Raw genomic sequence first — 17,754 nt, 5'->3', positions numbered from 1 at the left:
CAGTTAATTGTGATCCACACAGTCAAAGGCTTTGGCATAGTCAATAAAACAGAAATAGATGTTTTTCTGGAATGCTCTTGCTTTTTTGATGATCCAGTGGATGTTGGCAATTTGATTTCTGGTTCCTCTGCCTTTTCTAAAACCAGCTTGAACATCTGCAAGTTCACTGTTCACGTATTGCTGAAGCCTGGCTTGGAGAATTTTGAGCATTACTTTACTAGCGTGTGAGATGAGTGCAATTGTGTGGTAGTTTGAGCATTCTTTGGCATTGCCTTTCTTTGGGATTGGAATGAAAACTGACCTTTTCCAGTCCTGTGGACACTGCTGAGGTTTCCAAATTTGCTGGCATACTGAGTGCAACACTTTCACAGCATCATGTTTCAGGATTTGAAATAGCTCAACTGGAATTCCATCACCTCCACTAGCTTTGTTCGTAGTGATGCTTCCTAAGGCCCACTTAACTTCACATTCCAGGATGTCTGGCTCTAGGTGAGTGATCACACCATCATGATCATCTGGGTCCTGAAGATCTTTTTTGTACAGTTCTCCTGTGTATTCTTGCCACCTCTTCTTAATATCTTCTGCTTCTGTTAGGTCCCTACCATTTCTGTCCTTTATTGAGCCCATCTTTGCATGAAAAGATGAGCTCAATTTCTGTCCTTTATTGAGCCCATCTTTGCAAGATTCCCTTGGTATCTCTAATTTTCTAATTTTCATCTCCTCAAGGATATTTCTATTAGCAATAGTAACAACTGCTGTCTCTGTATACTGGCATACATTATGAACAGTTTTATGCTGCATACTTTTCAAAATTTCACTTACCTCTTCCATTACCAGCTTGGGTGAGGCAACACGGATTGCAATTCCCATGTCTGCCAATTTGTCGAGGACATCCTGGAAATCTAAATTACGTCTTGACTTTGCTCGGGACAGTGCACGGCCCTAGGTTGGGAAAGGAGTGAACTTCATTTATAAATTATGTTCAATCCCAGTGATTAATTTAAACCCTTAGGATTATATGCTTTTTCCTTGACTTCTTTTTAAACTATAAAAAGAATTAAAAACAATCTTTTCCTATTTCATCAAGCTTATAATATACCTTTTGTTGTAAGATTCATCATCTTTGTGGAAAACAAATTCGCATTTACAAAGCATTTTAAGATTCAGTTTTGTGTTTCTGATTGCTATTATCAAGTAAATACAAATATGTTCATTTAAAATTGTAAATGATAAGTCTATCATCACAAAAACTTTGTGCTGTTTGTGATTTAAAACAGTTTCTCAGCCTTAGCACTTACTGACATCCTGGATTAGGTAACTGTCATACATACTCTAAGACATTTAGCAGAATCTTTGGCCTCTACTCACTACATGCCAACAGCAAAACTCCTCTCCCTGACTGTGACAATAAAAAATGCCCTGAAACATTGTTGACATGTGTGAGGGAAGATGATTTTGATCACTGGGTTAAAAATTAGGAGTTGAGAGGCAACTGGAAACAAGAAATGGTCAGGAAAAAATAGTACGGTTTATATATATAGAGATATATATATGCGAGGGCCTGTCCAGTTGAAAAGATATCCTAGACAGTTTCTATTTTCCACTCCATCACCAGCTAAGAACGTTGATGGCTTAGAAAAGCAGTAAGAAAACTGGTCTGGGGGCCTACTACCTGTTTTTGTAAATAAAGTTTTATTAGACACAGCAAACCCACTTGTTTATGTACAGTTGCTTTCTACTATGATCGCAAAATGGAATGGCTCCTACAGAGATCTTCTGGCCCAAAAAGCCTAAAATGTTCACTGTCTGGTGCTTTATAGAAAGTCTGCCAACGCCTGGCTTAGAAGAAGCAATACACTGAAATAGGTAAGCAGTCTGCACATGGGTCCTGATTTGTAAAACAGGGCGTTTCCTCCAAATCTTGGGTGGATCTACTCAGTAAGGAACAAACTGTGCTAACGGCTACGTCTGTAAATCACTGAGAAACACTGTGCAGTAAACTTGTATCAGGTTAAGTTTTATCAGTTATGCTAGTCTGACAATTTCTCAATCCACATTTTGTGGATTCAGAGTTGAGGAATAGTTCCTAGCCATACAATGAACTCACCAAGGTTGAGATACTTGGTGACCTCAGTATATATTACTAGACAGTATATATTCTGGGGATAAACTCTTGTAGAAGACAAGACAGATCCAAACCTCAACTTTGTTAATGTTCAACCAAGGGCTTCCCTGGTGGCTCAGACGGTAAAGAGTCTGCCTGCAGTGCAGGAGACCTGGGTTCAATCCCTGGCTCTGGAAGATCCCCTGGAGAAGGAAATGGCAACCCACTCCAGTGTTCTTGCCTGGAAAATCCCATGGACAGAGGAGCCTTGCAGGCTACGGCCCATGGAATCACAAAGAGTTGTACATGACTGAGCGACTTCGCTTTCACTTTCAAGTATATTTGCCCATCAAAATGCAAAGCAATGACTACACTGAAGATAGTCTTTCTAAGTGAGCTTCTGTTTTCATAACTCACCGCTCCATGACAAGTTGTTCCAAAGGTTTCAGTCATGCCCTGCTCAGTACCAGTAAGAACATAGCTACAGGTTCCCATGGTGCCACCAATGAGCACTGGTTGTCCGGTAAGCTGAGGAAGCACACAAATCAAACATGTTAACATTCAGGAGTGCATGAACTTTCCATGCCTGAGATTTAAATTTCCTCTTGCACTAAAGGACTGTGGAGAAGCCTGGGCCTCTAAATGCACTGCTCTCACAACTACATCAAGACAGTATTTTGATTCTTTGATAACTGAAAGGTAAGGGTAGAGGATGGGAGGGAAAATGTGAGGACCAGAAAAATAGAAGACAGACCAAAAGTAAGAGCAAAACAAAACTCAAATGTGTAGGGAAGAGTTTTTAGGAAGAACCATCCTGAGCAAGCATGGCACTTGCCCTCTCAGGCTTGTTTCCTGATCTGTGAAATGGCTGGTTAAGGGTCCTTCTAACTTGATCACAGCCAGATATCGAAAGGAGAAGAGGAATGAAACAGAATGAGTTTAGTCTTAATCCTGTCTTCTAATCATTCAAAGGCCTTAAAAGAGAATCTTAATGTATCTTAATGGAGCAGAATATTCTCTATGCAGCATTGTTTAGACAGCACACTGCAAGCACCGATGAAGGGTGAAGTCGTACTTCAGAGAAGACTGGAAATCACTGTTCTCATGGATGACAGACTGTTTTCTTTTCACAATTGCTGCTTTCCTGTTTAAATTCGTCCATATTTAGAACTGTCCAAATCATGCCCCCACTGCTTAAAACCACAAATAGCTCAGTACGTACTTGGTAATCAACCGCAATGAGGGGATGGTGAGGAGGGAAGGCTCGGGTGGACCCCTTCCTGTGTACTAACAGAGTCCGCTCCTTCCCGTCCACCACATGCTGTTCTACTTTGGCAATATTGTGAGAAACATCATAGATCACATGCAGGTCCAAGTCATCAGGGGTTGTGTTGAAGACCTTGGCAAAAGCCTAAGAGAGAAAGCATAATGTTAATAGCGGCCAGAACTAGCTCTTCAGAACTTATTGATTCTGAAAGCTCTGTTCCTGAAGGGAGTGAGGGATCTAAGAGTTCAAAATTAGCAAAATTATTAATCTTCATGTAAAGGACAAAAACTGTCTTTAGACCACAGAGCAAATGTCACCAAATAAATTGTAACTACTCTTGGGACTTCCCTGGTGGTCCAACGGTTGAGAATCCACTGGCCAGTGCAGGGGACACGGGTTAGATCCCTGGTCCAGGAAGATCCCACATGCCATAGGGCAACTAAGCCCACAAGCCACAACTATTGAGCCCACATGCCTAAAGCCCGTGCTCTGCAACCAGAGAAGCCCCTGCAAGGAGAAGCCCAAGAACCGTAACTGGAGAGTAGCCACTGCTCCCTGCAACCAGAGAAAGCCTGAAAGTAGCAACAAAGACCCAGCAAAGCCAAATTCTTTTTTAAAGAAACCCTTTGGGGAGGAAAAAAAGATTACAACTACTCTTGATCTCACTCTTCAGAAGTGCTTCTTCCTCAGCCTCCTGAATTTCAGGGAACAGGACTTCCACCCTCTCCACTGCTCAAGGCAAATTCTAGGAATAATTTTAGTTTCTCTTCTCCCCACTCCTGATACCCTACTGAGTGAGCTTAAGGACACGACAAAAGCTTGGACTCTTTGCCAATATTTTGAATATCTATTACACCAAAACCAAATTATATAGGCTTTGACTTGATTACACTGTTTTAAATCATTTAAGTTCATCATGTATAACTAGGAACAGACAAGCAGCTTCAATTGTACCTGACGGGTTAAGAAGGTCATGGAAGAGCGGTTGACCCAGGCATAGTTCCCAGCCGCTGCCATTCCCTTCAGGTAGTCCTGACCCTCTGGGGAAGCAATTCGAGCACAAGCCAACTGACGGTCATTGACTATAATCTTGTCTCTCTTCATGGCTTTTTCCATAGCTACAAGTGCATCTGAAAGGAGAGAGAGCAACCAAGTCCAAGTCAGCCGGCTTTCCCTTTATAATTCAGATTTACTGCAGAAAGGTAGACTATATTCAAAACCATTCTAAAAAGAAACAAGTAAAATACATTTTTCCCTTTAAATTGTTTCTGAGCTCATCTACTTGTTGGTTAAGATGTATTTATGGAGAATCTTCTGTCAGAGCTGTCTGACACAATGTATGTGGACCCCAAAGAGAACACTTGCTCTCTAGGACTTGTAAGGGGAATGGAGATATAGAGAATTAACAACATCATGGTCTGAGTTACTCTTTTCCTGGCATGTGAATGAGAAGTAGTAAAACATGTATTACTATCACGGCTTTTGAAAATAATTTTCAGTGACTTAACCTAAAAGAACTGGAGATAAGTTGCTAGATCTTCTGCATGCAACTCGAATTCGTGATAAACTGTAGAGAAGTACTCAGTAGAAAGTTCAGAAATGTTAGCCAGTGCTCCATACTCCTGCTAGACAAAATACCCTAAACAGGCCATGTTGGGACAGATCATTAAATTCCCACAGAATGAAACATACATACAAGGATGAACCATAATTGTAACTCAGAGTTTATAATTTCCATGTGTCCATATAAGTTATCCTATATCCATAAACCCTTTCACACATCCTACGAACCATCCAAAATGACCTTTATTTCCCTGCCTCCTGCTTTTGTTTATGCTGTCTTCTGGTCATGAATGTCCTGCACATATGATTGTTCAAATGTTGTGTGTCTATGAAGTCACCTCTAAAATCTTTTACCCAAACATTCTGTCTCTTCCACATTATTTTATCAATTACTATCTTTTGCCTTTAGTTTTTCTTTTTAATAAACATGACATCTTTCTCATGAGATAATCTGACAGCAGAGTCCTTGCCTTACTATTTTATCACTGAATCCATCATAATACCCAATCTTGATAAATCTGCATCTATCATAAATTCTACAATTTAAGATTTTTATTGCTCTTTCTTGGTCAGCTAGTAACAGTAATCTGTAGAGTAAACATAAAAAGTGGAGCGTTTACAACACTGTACAAAATAATTATTCTCATTTTTTTCCAACAAGGAAATTAAAGCCTAGTGAAGTTAATTTGTTCAAAGACGCATTGCCAGTGAGGAGAACAAGGGTAAAAAACTACAAGTAAACTTTCAGCACTTTCTCCCTTAAACTTCTATATGGTTCCCCATAAAACGTACTTTTTAGCACCAAGCCAAAACTTAGGTCCAGAATATACCTGTGGCGACTTGGTGGCCCAAGCCTCTGCTTCCACTGTGGATCATCACACACACCTGTCCCTTATGGTCAATGCCCATTTTCTTAGCAGCATACTCGTTGAAAATCTCATCCACAACCTGGATTTCTGCATAGTGGTTGCCTGCTCCCAGAGTCCCCAACTACAAAAGTAAGAATGTTTGATACAACAGCAGCTACTCTGGTTTGAAAAAATCCATTTAAAAAGCAAATTGGTAGGAACAATCAACAAAAAGATAACCACACAAATAGTATTTTATGTAATAAAGAAACTTCTAAGCTTAGAAAAGTTTCATTTATTTCAAGTAGTATTCCACACAACTAAAATAGTGTACAGCAGTTCCTGCAGTTTACTGTTCATTATCTGCTTGAGGTACAACACATTAAAAGCTTCATCAACCAAAACTCAGACCGTCAAAGGGCTCACAGGACAATTTAAACATCATGGAGAGAATGGTCAAATTTTGGGATGAACTCTGATGAATGCTGACTCTTACACATCACTGGAAGGATATATCCCATAATTGGAGCTAATAGATGATTTAGGGACCCAGAAAATGGCAGTGCAACAAGAGTCTTCAGAGGTTGCCTAGTTTTAACTTTTATCTCAATTCTCAGCTAAGAAAACAAGACCCAGAAGGCAAGAGACTTGCCTAAAGTCATAGTGAATTAGTGGCAAAGCCATTACAATTAGTGTAAATTTCAAACATCTGGTATATTTTTAATCTCATGGACACCACGAACTGACAAGGTATCTGTTTTCAACCTAGATGCTAGAAAACTTTCAGCCAAATCTGTAGATTGGCAAAGTTTATACATAAGCAATTTTGGTATACATTGTAAGTCTTATAATCATATTTCATTTTCTTCCCATCCACTTCTAATTCATGACACCTTGTTTTATTTTATGAATATGTGAAAACTCCTGACAGCTTTTTAAGAGTAAGAATGAAGCATAAATAAAACTGTGTTCCTCTCAATGTACTCTGAAAAACGCGGGGATATACTCTCCACACATGGCAGAGAGACTCCCCCCTCGCCCCACCAAAAAAAAACCATGAAAAAAATGAACGTCTCCCCTCCAAAGTGAGTGTTACCTGGGGAAGGCCTCTTTTTTTAGCCCTGGCTGAGACTTTATTGGGATCAGCTTGCAGCATCCTTCCATACTCCTCACAGTGCTCCTTGTCCTCTGCCCAGGCATAGCCTTCTCTCAGGGACCAGTCCACACCCATCTCCAAGGCCTCCTCCAAGTCTCTGAGTGAGTAACAAGGTGAAGGTCACTTCACAGCCAAGGCAGATCAAAACCTAAGAATGACCACATCTCAAAGGGCAGAGGAAAGCACTCCATTTATTGCCTGTGCCTCAGGCATTGTGTGGGACACAGTTCATGCTATTAGCAATTTTAGTTTTTTGAGGAAAGCAGTTTCATAAATAATTGAATACTGAAGTACTAAACACCACATTGGAGATGATTATAGTTCTTCACATTTTTACAGCCCCTCATACTTTTCAAATTTTATTTACCTCTCTGATCCTGAATTCTATGATGCAGTGATTAAGCAGCCACAGAAAATTTGTAACTATAACCAACAGTCATTATCTACCACCAACTTTACCACAGTTAACACTAACTTTTCATAGTAATGTATGAAAAATTACAAATAATAAATAAAGCTATCTCAATGTCCTCAGGCAACAGAAGTACTACCTAGCTTTACTGTACCTGCATTTTGAAGTTGAGGTGTATACACATTAAACCCCTAGAAGGTAAAAGCTCTCATCTTCACTTAAGGTCCAGCCCCTTTTCAAAATATTATCAGGAGCAATTACAATGATCAATGTGCTCTCCCCACAACAGCTCATTTCAAACATTACCTATTAGGACAAAATTCCTATCAAAAATATTTGTAAAGATGCTTGGAATTTATTAGATGTTCCAAGTATGCTTTTCAAAGTGGAACTGCATGTCAGGGACCACATAAAATCACAGAATAAGCATCTTCCAAATGTATCAGTTTTACTCTAAGTGTTTTTTGGGGGGTTGTGTTTTGCTTTTTGGTAAATAGGAGTTGTATATAACAGGAAATAGCTAAAATGTTTTAATATTAATGTCTGTACACGTATCTGAATAGAACACGAAATTCATACAAATTTTAAAGATAAAACAGAAGATATTAAAGAGGTACACTTATTAAGCACACCCTGCAAAGTGTAAGGTGTACAGCTTTACACAAGATATGACACAGTACACCGATGGCCACTAAAAGGCCACTGCAGGGTAGTCTTACATGGAATTCTCTACTTTGGAAATACATGATATTGTAAGTGAAGAACAAACTCAGGGCTATCACCCAAAAAGGAAGGTCATCAATAAATACATCTTCACTGACAAAGGACAGTGCTCTTCAGAATATAACCTCTGAAGCCAAAGGATCCTTGATGTGAATCCTGACTTTACTAGCTTATTTACTATTATCTCTTTACACCTCAGTTTCCTTTCTTGTAAACCACGGATAATATTAGCATTATTACCTACACAAAATGATATACACATCCACCACCACACAATGCTTTGCACATAGGAAATGCTCAGTAAACATTAATGGATATTATTCTATTTAGAACTGTATGTCAAAGGCTGTCACAATGAACATGAATTGACTAGTGTTTCTAACAAACGTTATGGACCTCATGCTTAAAAAAACAGTTCATTACACTTCCTGAAAAGTGACTGAACAATCCCTATCTCCTAAATGTCCTACACTGAAAATGAGGATCACGTGGTTATTATCTCTCATTCCATATATTGGAAACTTTTGTTCTTACTTGGCATTCATTGGGATGACACCTTTTGACCCCACTCCCACAGGAATGTGGTCAAACATAGCTTGGGCAAGTTGCTCTTTCACAGGCTGAACATCACTTTCATCTAAATTGGTTCTCAGCAAGCGGACACCACAGTTAATGTCAAACCCAACACCACCTACAAAATAGAGAAAAATTAAGTCAAATATTAGCAAAACCAGGTGGTTAAGCATTGTTACCAGTGGTTACCCACTATGAATAAAGGGTTTAAAAGATAGCCACTCTTAAAGATTATGTTTTAAAGTAGCTGACAAAGTAGCTAACAACAACATAATTTAAACACATACTGTGGGCCAAGGAGGCAAAAATAACCATAAGTAACATTTAGACTAGAGATTAAAATGTGAATTATGTGCTTCTCTTTTTTTCTCGGTCACTCTTATCAGGGGTTCATGAATTCTATTAGTCCTTTCAAAGAACCAACTTTTGACTTTGTTGATCCTTTCCATTGTATATTGTTTCATTAATCTTGCTCTTATTTCCATCTTTCTATCTTTCCTGGGTTTAATTTGTTGTGCTTTTTGTTAACCTTTTGAGATGGATGCTTGTATCATTGATACTGTAGCCTTTCTTCCTTTGTAATCTGTGCACTGAAGGCTGTGTATTTCTATTCAAGGATGGTATTAATAGTAACAATTTTTAGACAGGTTATTTTTAAAATTATCATTAAAATTATTTGTAGTTTCCATTATGATTTTCTTGACCCATGGGTTATTTAAATGCATACTGCTCAATTTACAAACATATGGGGTTTCTTCCCCTTAGTTTTTATTGTTCATGATTTCTAACTTAACTCCACTGTGGTAGGATACTACTCTTTGTAACAGTGGTTCTTACGTATGGCCCAGAGATCATTTCATGTCTTTAGGATTAACTGTATAACAATGCTAAGACATTCATTAGCCTTCTAAATGCATTCTCTCTACTGCACAGTGAAGTTTTCCAAAGGCTACATGACATGTGATAACATGTTTGCTGTGAGGCATAATGAAACATGGAATGTGTGCTTACACGTTACTGTTTTAAACTTTTTCAGTTTTAATTTCCAGTAAGGTAAACATCAATAAAAGCCTTTGAGACCAACCTTCAATAATTTTAAGAATGTAAAAAGGTCTCAAGTCTAAAGTTTGAGAAATGCTACTCTGATTTCAATGCTTTGAAATCTGAGATCATCTTCGTGGCTCAGTACATGGTCTAGTTTTGGTGAACATTCTATGTGCGCTTGAAAAGAACGTGTATTCTACAATTCTTGGGTGCACTATAATGTGGGTGCACGTACAATCACATACATATCTTAGAGGTGAAGGTGTCAAGTCTGTAACAGGGTTATTCGCATCATCTGCGTCCTTAAGGACAAATCTGCCATGACCTCAAAAGAAAAGCTAAAAGTGCTAAATATTGGGCGCATGTACTTGCACTTTTTCCTCTGGATCTTAGCCTCACAAATTCTTACTGTCTCAACAGTTTTCTTATGGTTTCAACAGATGTGTTTTGGTTTTGTTTTGAAATTTTTACACAGCTTTTCTCATTATTCTTGGCAGAGGATTGCTCTAAAATGATCCTGTCCACCAAAACTCTCAACATATAATTTGTACTTTCATCTTTTTTTTTCAGACTCTAGAGCAAAGATACTATTTCTGGTGTGAAATATTTTCAGTGAAAGCATACCACAGCAGAAAAGAAGTGTACAACTAGAAGTGGATAATAACGATGATAATAGGAGCAAACGCTTATCAAGTACTTCCTAAGTGTCTAGCATTGTACTAAGTACTTTAGCACAGCTTAATGCATTTAATCTTCACAAAAATATTATGTCGTAAGTAATATCATTAGCTCCAATTTGTCTAAGAGGTAACTGTGACACAAAGAAGATACACTAGCCAGGGAAGTCTTTTGGTTTGTTTTGTAGCCAATGTCTGAATAATGCCTGGCACAAAGTAGGAGCTCAAATAGTTTTAAATAAATATATGCTTTTATTTGATATTTTAATAGCCTCCAAGTGTCCACAATTAATCCTCTTAGAAAATGAAGAACAGAAATGATAGAACATGATGAAGCTGACATGCACACACAAAAAGCAGCCACAATCTATTCTAGAAAGGCTATGATTCTGAGAAGCTACACGCCTGACAGCAGACGTGTACAGTGACCTTACCTGGGGATACCACTGCTTCAGGGTCGTTCATATCAAAGGCTGCCATATTTCCAATAGCAAACCCATAACCTGAATGGACATCAGGAAGACCGATGGATCGCTGAAAGAAAATCAGAAAAAGAAATACAGCTTTCTCCACCTGGCACTCTGGCTGCCTGACAGATCTTACTCTAAAACAGACTGGGAATTAAAACCTTCCCCAAATCAAGATTCTGTTTTCATGAAATCTTCTCTATTGGTGGAAATTGGGTATAAAAATTCCTAATCATAAAGCTAGATATGGCAGGAAAGACTTTTTACAAAGTTTGACCACTGGGATTTTCCCACTTGCAGTTCAGCCAAAAGACAAAAAAATCCACAACATTCCCCACCCCCTCAAATCCTGACCATTAACTAAGAAAACTGAAAAGAGAAACGCCTCAGTACAACATGATATAGGACAACCATATGCTAATTTTAATACTATCACATTTTAAAGATGATGCTTAGACATTGACAAATTGTGGTCATGTCAGGTTGACAGGAGAGAAATGCCAGATTTACAAAGGTCCTCAGTGTTTAAGAAATAAGACAAATGTAACACATCAGATGGAGTGAAAACTGTGCACTGTCTACATCCGGGGCCTAGGGAAGTATCCTGACTCAGAAAGAATGGAGATCACAACATGGTAGGGATATATGCAGACACCTGAACACTTCCTTAAATGTACAAGCCACGTCTCTTCATTTCTTCCCCCAAGTGCTGAACATAGTAACCTGCATCAGGACCTCAAAACATGTCTGCTGGATTTAACATCTACCCCTAATGGTGGAATCTGAAATGCAGACTTGGGTGGGGTCCCCACTTGTACCATCCATTTCTATCCCCAGCATCACCACCAGCCTCTTTTTCCACTCATATCCTTAACAGTTATATTGTGCACCTCTCTCCCTTCCCTCAGTCCTAACCCTTATACTTCTTTCCAATCTTCCTCCAGTCATCCTCTTGAATGCGGCCACACTGAAACTTTCCCTGGTGGTACACTAATACAAGAGTAATGTGTACAACAATAAGAAACAAGACAATAAAATCTACTCCAAAGGTTCTCAAACACTTACAGATTCTGGCCAAAGGCAACCAGAAACTGAGATATACCCAGATTCAATTATTTCTTTAAATTCCACAGTTATTTCTAGATGTTTGAGGGCCACTGTCTAGATGATACCACTATCAGCTAGGCATGGCCATTCACCTATTCAACAAACTTTTAGACTAAAAGAAAATATAAGTGACTAAAGCTCTGAATATGGACTCACATGAACAATCCCAGGCAGGGCGGCCACATTGCCAATTTGTTTCATGGCTGGCAGGAAGCCACCAACACCTGAAAACAAAATTTCAATATGAAAAAAGTGAACACATTTGATTTTTGGTAGTTTAGTTCAATTCACTCACTCAGTCGTGTCTGACTCTTTGCGATCCCATGAATCACAACATGCCAGGCCTCCCTGTCCATCACCAACTCCCAGAGTCCACCCAAACCCGTGTCCATCAAGTTGGTGATGCCATCCAACCATCTCATCCTCTGTTGTGCCCTTCTCCTCCTGCCCTCAATCATTCCCAGCATCAGGGTCTTTTCAAATGAGTTAGCTCTTTGCATCAGGTGGCCAAAGTATTGGAGTTTGAGCTTCAACATCAGTCCTTCCAATGAACACCCAGGATTGATCTCCTTTAGGATGGACTGGTTGGATCTCCTTGCAGTCCAAGGGACTCTCAAGAGTCTTTTCTAACACTACAGTTCAAAAGCATCAATTCTTCGGCGCTCAGCCTTCTTCACAGTCCAACTCTCACATCCATACATGACCACTGGAAAAACCATAGCCTTGACTAGACGCACCTTTGTTGGCAAAGTAATGTGTCTGCTTTTTAATATGCTGTCTAGGTTGGTCATAACTTTCCTTTCAAGGAGTAAGCATCTTTTAATTTCATGGCTGCAATCACCATCTGCAGTGATTCTGGAGCCCTGAAAAATAAAGTCAGCCACTGTTTCCCCATCTGTTTCCCATGAAGTGATGGGACTGGATGCCATGATCTTAGTTTTCTGAATGTTGAGCTTTAAGCCAACTTTTTCACTCTCCTCTTTCACTTTCAACAAGAGGCTCTTTAGTTCTTCTTCACTTTCTGCCATAAGGGTGGTGTCATCTGCATATCTGAGGTTATTGATATTTCTCCCGGCAATCTTGATTCCAGCTTGTGCTTCCTCCACCCCAGCATTTCTCATGATGTACTCTGCATATAAGTTAAATAAGCAGGGGGACAATATACAGCCTTGATGGATTCCTTTTCCTATTTGGAACTAGTCTGTTGTTCCATGTCCAGTTCTAACTGTTGCTTCCTGTCCTGCATACAGGTTTCTCAAGAGGCAAGTCAGGTGATCTGGTATTCCCATCACTTTCAGAATTTTCCACAGTTTATTGCGATCCACACAGTCAAAGGCTTTGGCATAGTCAATAAAGCAGAAATAGATGTTTTTCTGGAACGCTCTTGCTTTTTCGATGATCGAGTGGATGTTGGCAATTTGATCTCTGGTTCCTCTGCCTTTTCTAAAACCAGTTTGAACATATCGAAGTTCATGGTTCACATATTGCTGAAGCTTGGCTTGGAGTATTTTAAGCATTACTTTACTAGCATGTGAGATGAGTGCAATTGTGCGGTAGTTTGAGCATTCTTTGGCATTGCCTTTCTTTGGGATTTTTGGCAGAAATATAGTCACTTTTCTAGACTGGATTAAATGAAGGGGTAGTGGTTAGGACTACAAAAACAAAGTTTTCATAAGTGTGTTTGAGAATAAGTGGGAAAGAAGGCAGCACACACACAGGAAAGCAGTGAGGGCAACCACACTAATTACAAACACGCTGTCAGTATTCTGTGCAGACTATGATGGTTGCCTGCAAATACTGTACTTGGAATTGTAAAACATAATCATTACACATTATGTTGTCAATATAAAAAAAGCATTCTTTTAACTGTTCATAATATTTATTAAAAAAAAACAAAAACAAAATAGTTTTACTCTAAATGACAAAAAAGGGCAATTAGGAAGTGTTGTGAAACTGCATGGAGTCAGGGGATCTGGGGTTGTAATATCAGCACATCTTTTTAGACAAGTCAGCATGCCCTGGTGAGACAGTGGTGAAATTTATTTTAGGTTTGTTGACCTAAAAAATAAAAGGGTTAAAACTAGATTTCTATTTCACCATCATCATCAGAATGTTATACATTTATCTCTATATCTCCCCATAGTCTTGCAAGATAGGTGTGATAAACTCTTTTTTATGGATGAGATAACTGAAGTTTAGTGAGACTAAAGGCATACTGACTTTGTAATTAGACACAACTGGTTCTGAATTCTGGTTCTGTTACTGAGAAACTATAGCCTTGGATGAACTAAAATGACTTAACCTCACCGAGCCTTGACTTAAACATCTGTAAAATGGAGGTATCTTCCTCTTAGAGTTAGTCCAAGAATTACATGCCATAAGCTATGTAAATGCCTGTACATTTACATAGTAAGTGCACAGTAAATGGTTGTTCTTATTGTAACTGTCAGAGGTTGGCTGCAAAACCCACCAGGTCCATCCAGCTAAAGTGCTTTATACAAGCTCAGGCGGCCAAAAATGTGATCACGAATAAGTAACAGGCTTTTGTCTCACTTCAAATCTTGATCATTCCTCGACAATACTTTTGTATTTTTAAATTATAATTATTTGAGTTACCATTTTCACACCACAAGGTATACACTAGTTGTACTGCCACATGTAAAACTCTATAATTTACGTACCACCACCTCGACAGGCATTCCTTAATTCTTCAAACATTAATTTTTCCAGAGAATCATTCACATAGAAAACTCCTTCAACCTGGTATCAAAGAAAGGGAAAAATTATGTCAGAGCACACAGACCTGATATACAAGTACTGGATAGAATACAAACACTGCAGACAATATTTATTTTGCTTTACTCTTCATAAAATACTCTCACACTACCTTAAATAGCAGAAAACTTCTTACAAGATGTTCCCATCTTTAAATATACCTTTGAAATGTATTTTACAATGTTCCACAAATCATTTTGTTTATTCTTCTACTCTCATAAGCCACATTTAAAAGTTCAACAGGTAAAATATTTTGTGTGCATGTGGGATTAAGAAAAGTCTTCCAACAATGCTCTCACTAAGGCCAAAGGTCTCAGTATTCTTGTGCTTCTAAAACATCAGTAGGTTTTGGAAAAAAAAAAAGAATCAAAAGCTCAGATCTAAACATACAAATGCAATCATCTGACCTAAGCATACTTTTTCCATGTCTAAGACAACAGCACACTACACTTTACTGTCCTCTGTTTTGATTTGATAAGTACAAATCTGTACTTATGTAAACAGTGAATAAAAAAAAAGTTTAGTTTTACAATCTGTGTAATTCTAAGAGAATAAAAAAGCTTGATGATAGAGGCACACACAAGACAATGGAAGATATACTTATGTAACACCAAAGGTGAGAACAGGTTAATCAGAGATCAAATATTATGAAGGATCTGCCAAGCAGTGAAGAACCAAAGACTTAATAATCATCTGGACAAGGAAATTGATTTATCAGAAGGAAAACTTCTGCATCGTACCACTGGGAGACTAACAATACCAGTTGATGGAGAATATCTCCAGCACACTTTTCTAAAGGGTCGCATTTATTATTCACCGCTTACTGAGGACTCATTATGTGTCAGGACTGTACTGCACAGTAGGGGAGAGACAGAAACGATGCAGGGTTGTCTCTTTGTGCAGCTTCCAGTCTAGGATGTGGTCGACTAGAACATGCAGAGCGTGCAATGATGCCAGTGCTGTAATAGAAGCAGAGTTCTACAGAAAAATCTGATGTAGAAGGGGCTCAACAGTCTAGGGTGGGGGCGTGGGGGGGGCTTCACAGTTTGTTCCCTTTGTGAACACTGAGCTGGCTCTTTAAAGACAAAAGACATTACTGGAACAGCAACATATTTAGGAGCTGAATGGAAAGATGACATAAAGATGGGAGAGAAATGTTTTTAAGGAACAAAGAGAAATTTTTAGTGTAGCACATGGTTCTTGTGAGAGGAATGGAGATTAAGAGAGAGATGAGAATTCAAGTGTTATTCTCTACTCTTAAGAGAATGGGAATTCAACACAAGCCTAGCATAAAGGTCAGTAACTTTTTAAGAGCAATATATCAATGTTTCAACTTTCCATTCCCAAGGGAGAGGTGGTAGCAAAGTGTTGTTTAAATAGTTAATGGAAAGTGCTGAGCAAAATCAGACTTGCTCCCATGCAGAATTAGCAGGAGAGTGTGAATTAAAAGTTAAGCTAGGACTGCTGTCAAAACATGACAATGTGTGTCACAATCTTCTTAGGATGATCATATGATTTTTTATTTTCTACTCCATTCAGAGAACCGGATTCCATAAAAAGAAACTGCTCCTGCTGCTACTGCTAAGTCGCTTCAGTCGTGTCCGACTCTGTGCGACCCCATAGACGGCAGCCCACTAAGCTCCTCTGTCCCTGGGATTCTCCAGGCAAGAATACTGGAGTGGGTTGCCATTTCCTTCTCCAATGCATGAAAGTGAAAAGTGAAAGTGAAGTCGCTACCAAGGGGGAAAAACAGAGCAAAAAGGAGGTTCACCGCTATGGGTTTTTCCTCCCCTCGGCGTCTAGCTAAGTGCTTTGTTCATAGGGGACACTCAATAATAATACTGAGTAAAACAGTGGAGTGGCTCTCAGGAACTTTTACCAAGACGCAGAATCACAAACCTTCAGTACACTTGCAGGGTATCTAAAGGGATTTCAAAAGCCATTTAAGAACATATGCGCCAAAACCTCACAAATGCCTTCTTTCTTCACTTTAATGAAAGACAGTAAGCACAAATGGCAAGGAAGCCCCAAAATAACAGAGACCAGGTTTTCAAACTCTCTAGTATCAGGGTCCCAAGTCTTCATCGGGAATACATCATCCTGTCAGACGAAGACATGAACTGGACACCATGTCTTAGCTGAGCTTCTACTAGGTGAGTAAAAGAAGTTGTGCAATCGACTGACCCTCCAGGCCCTACTGACAAGTGCCTGTGAAAAAGAAAACACCCCGCCCTGTGACCTTTCTCGTCTGTTTCGAGAAGAAAGACTGTTCTATTAAAACTTTGCCTGTCAATTAAAAAAAAAAAAAAAAACACCCACAAAGAACAGTACAGTGAACTAAAAACTCGGTACAGTGAATACAGGTCCGTAAACGTTACATGAATGACCAGCATGACTCAGAGGAGCGGAGTTTGGCCCAAGCAACTCCACTCCGGACTTGCTGAGCACCTAGTGGAAGACCGCTGCTGTCTCCAAGGCTCAGCAACGGTCCATTTATGAGACTTCTGTGTGAAAACGCTTCGCAAAGGCCAGTTTCTTATTTATGTGGATGCGCTGGACGCATTCCGCTTTCTTCCCCCTCACCGTGCTGGGACGTCTCCACCGGAGACGTTGGGTCGGCACGGAGGAAGCACTCATGGGACGGAGGGGAACTTGGGGTGGACGCCAGAGGAAATCCGCTGGCGGCGGGACGAGGGCGGCCCCCGCGCGCTAGGGGTCTGGAGGGGTTGGAGGAGGCCCAGCCCGGTGGGCAGGGAGGCGCCACGGACCCCCAGCCACGGGCCCTGCTCCCCCGCCTCACCTGCATGTTGGGCACGAAGCCCTTCTTGATTCTCCAGCAGTTCTTACTGATCTTTTCCAAGAACTGCAGCTCATCATTATAACTGCGACTCATGGTGGTGAAAACTCACGGCTTCCCTTTGAGAATCCACTGGCCGCGTTGTCCCGCTGACTTAAACACCGCCTTCCGGCACTCAGCGCGCAGGCGCGGCCGGTTCCGCAGCAGGGTGGGCGACGGCAAGCGCCGAGGTTCAAAACTT

General features: G+C 39.8%; 1 protein-coding gene across 1 annotated transcript in view; it reads right to left on the bottom strand.

Moving 5' to 3' along the window:
- Nucleotides 1-17,687, bottom strand: part of RTCB (RNA 2',3'-cyclic phosphate and 5'-OH ligase) — a 21,570-nt gene extending 3,883 nt beyond the window's left edge. The window contains exons 1-11 of the mRNA XM_010853367.1: nt 17,517-17,687; nt 14,623-14,701; nt 12,098-12,165; nt 10,802-10,901; nt 8,608-8,764; nt 6,879-7,035; nt 5,765-5,924; nt 4,326-4,501; nt 3,327-3,515; nt 2,522-2,632; nt 823-942 (exon numbers count right to left, since the gene is read on the bottom strand). Coding sequence (XP_010851669.1) covers nt 823-942; nt 2,522-2,632; nt 3,327-3,515; nt 4,326-4,501; nt 5,765-5,924; nt 6,879-7,035; nt 8,608-8,764; nt 10,802-10,901; nt 12,098-12,165; nt 14,623-14,701; nt 17,517-17,609 — 1,410 coding nt within the window. The 5' untranslated portion in view covers nt 17,610-17,687. The remainder of the gene's footprint in view (nt 1-822; nt 943-2,521; nt 2,633-3,326; nt 3,516-4,325; nt 4,502-5,764; nt 5,925-6,878; nt 7,036-8,607; nt 8,765-10,801; nt 10,902-12,097; nt 12,166-14,622; nt 14,702-17,516) is intronic.
- Nucleotides 17,688-17,754: the final 67 nt, after the last annotated feature.

This window comes from Bison bison, unplaced genomic scaffold (assembly GCF_000754665.1).
Source record: "Bison bison bison isolate TAMUID 2011002044 unplaced genomic scaffold, Bison_UMD1.0 scf7180017864327, whole genome shotgun sequence".
NCBI lineage: Eukaryota > Metazoa > Chordata > Mammalia > Artiodactyla > Bovidae > Bison > Bison bison.
This window is presented reverse-complemented; position numbering and strand designations above follow the sequence as displayed.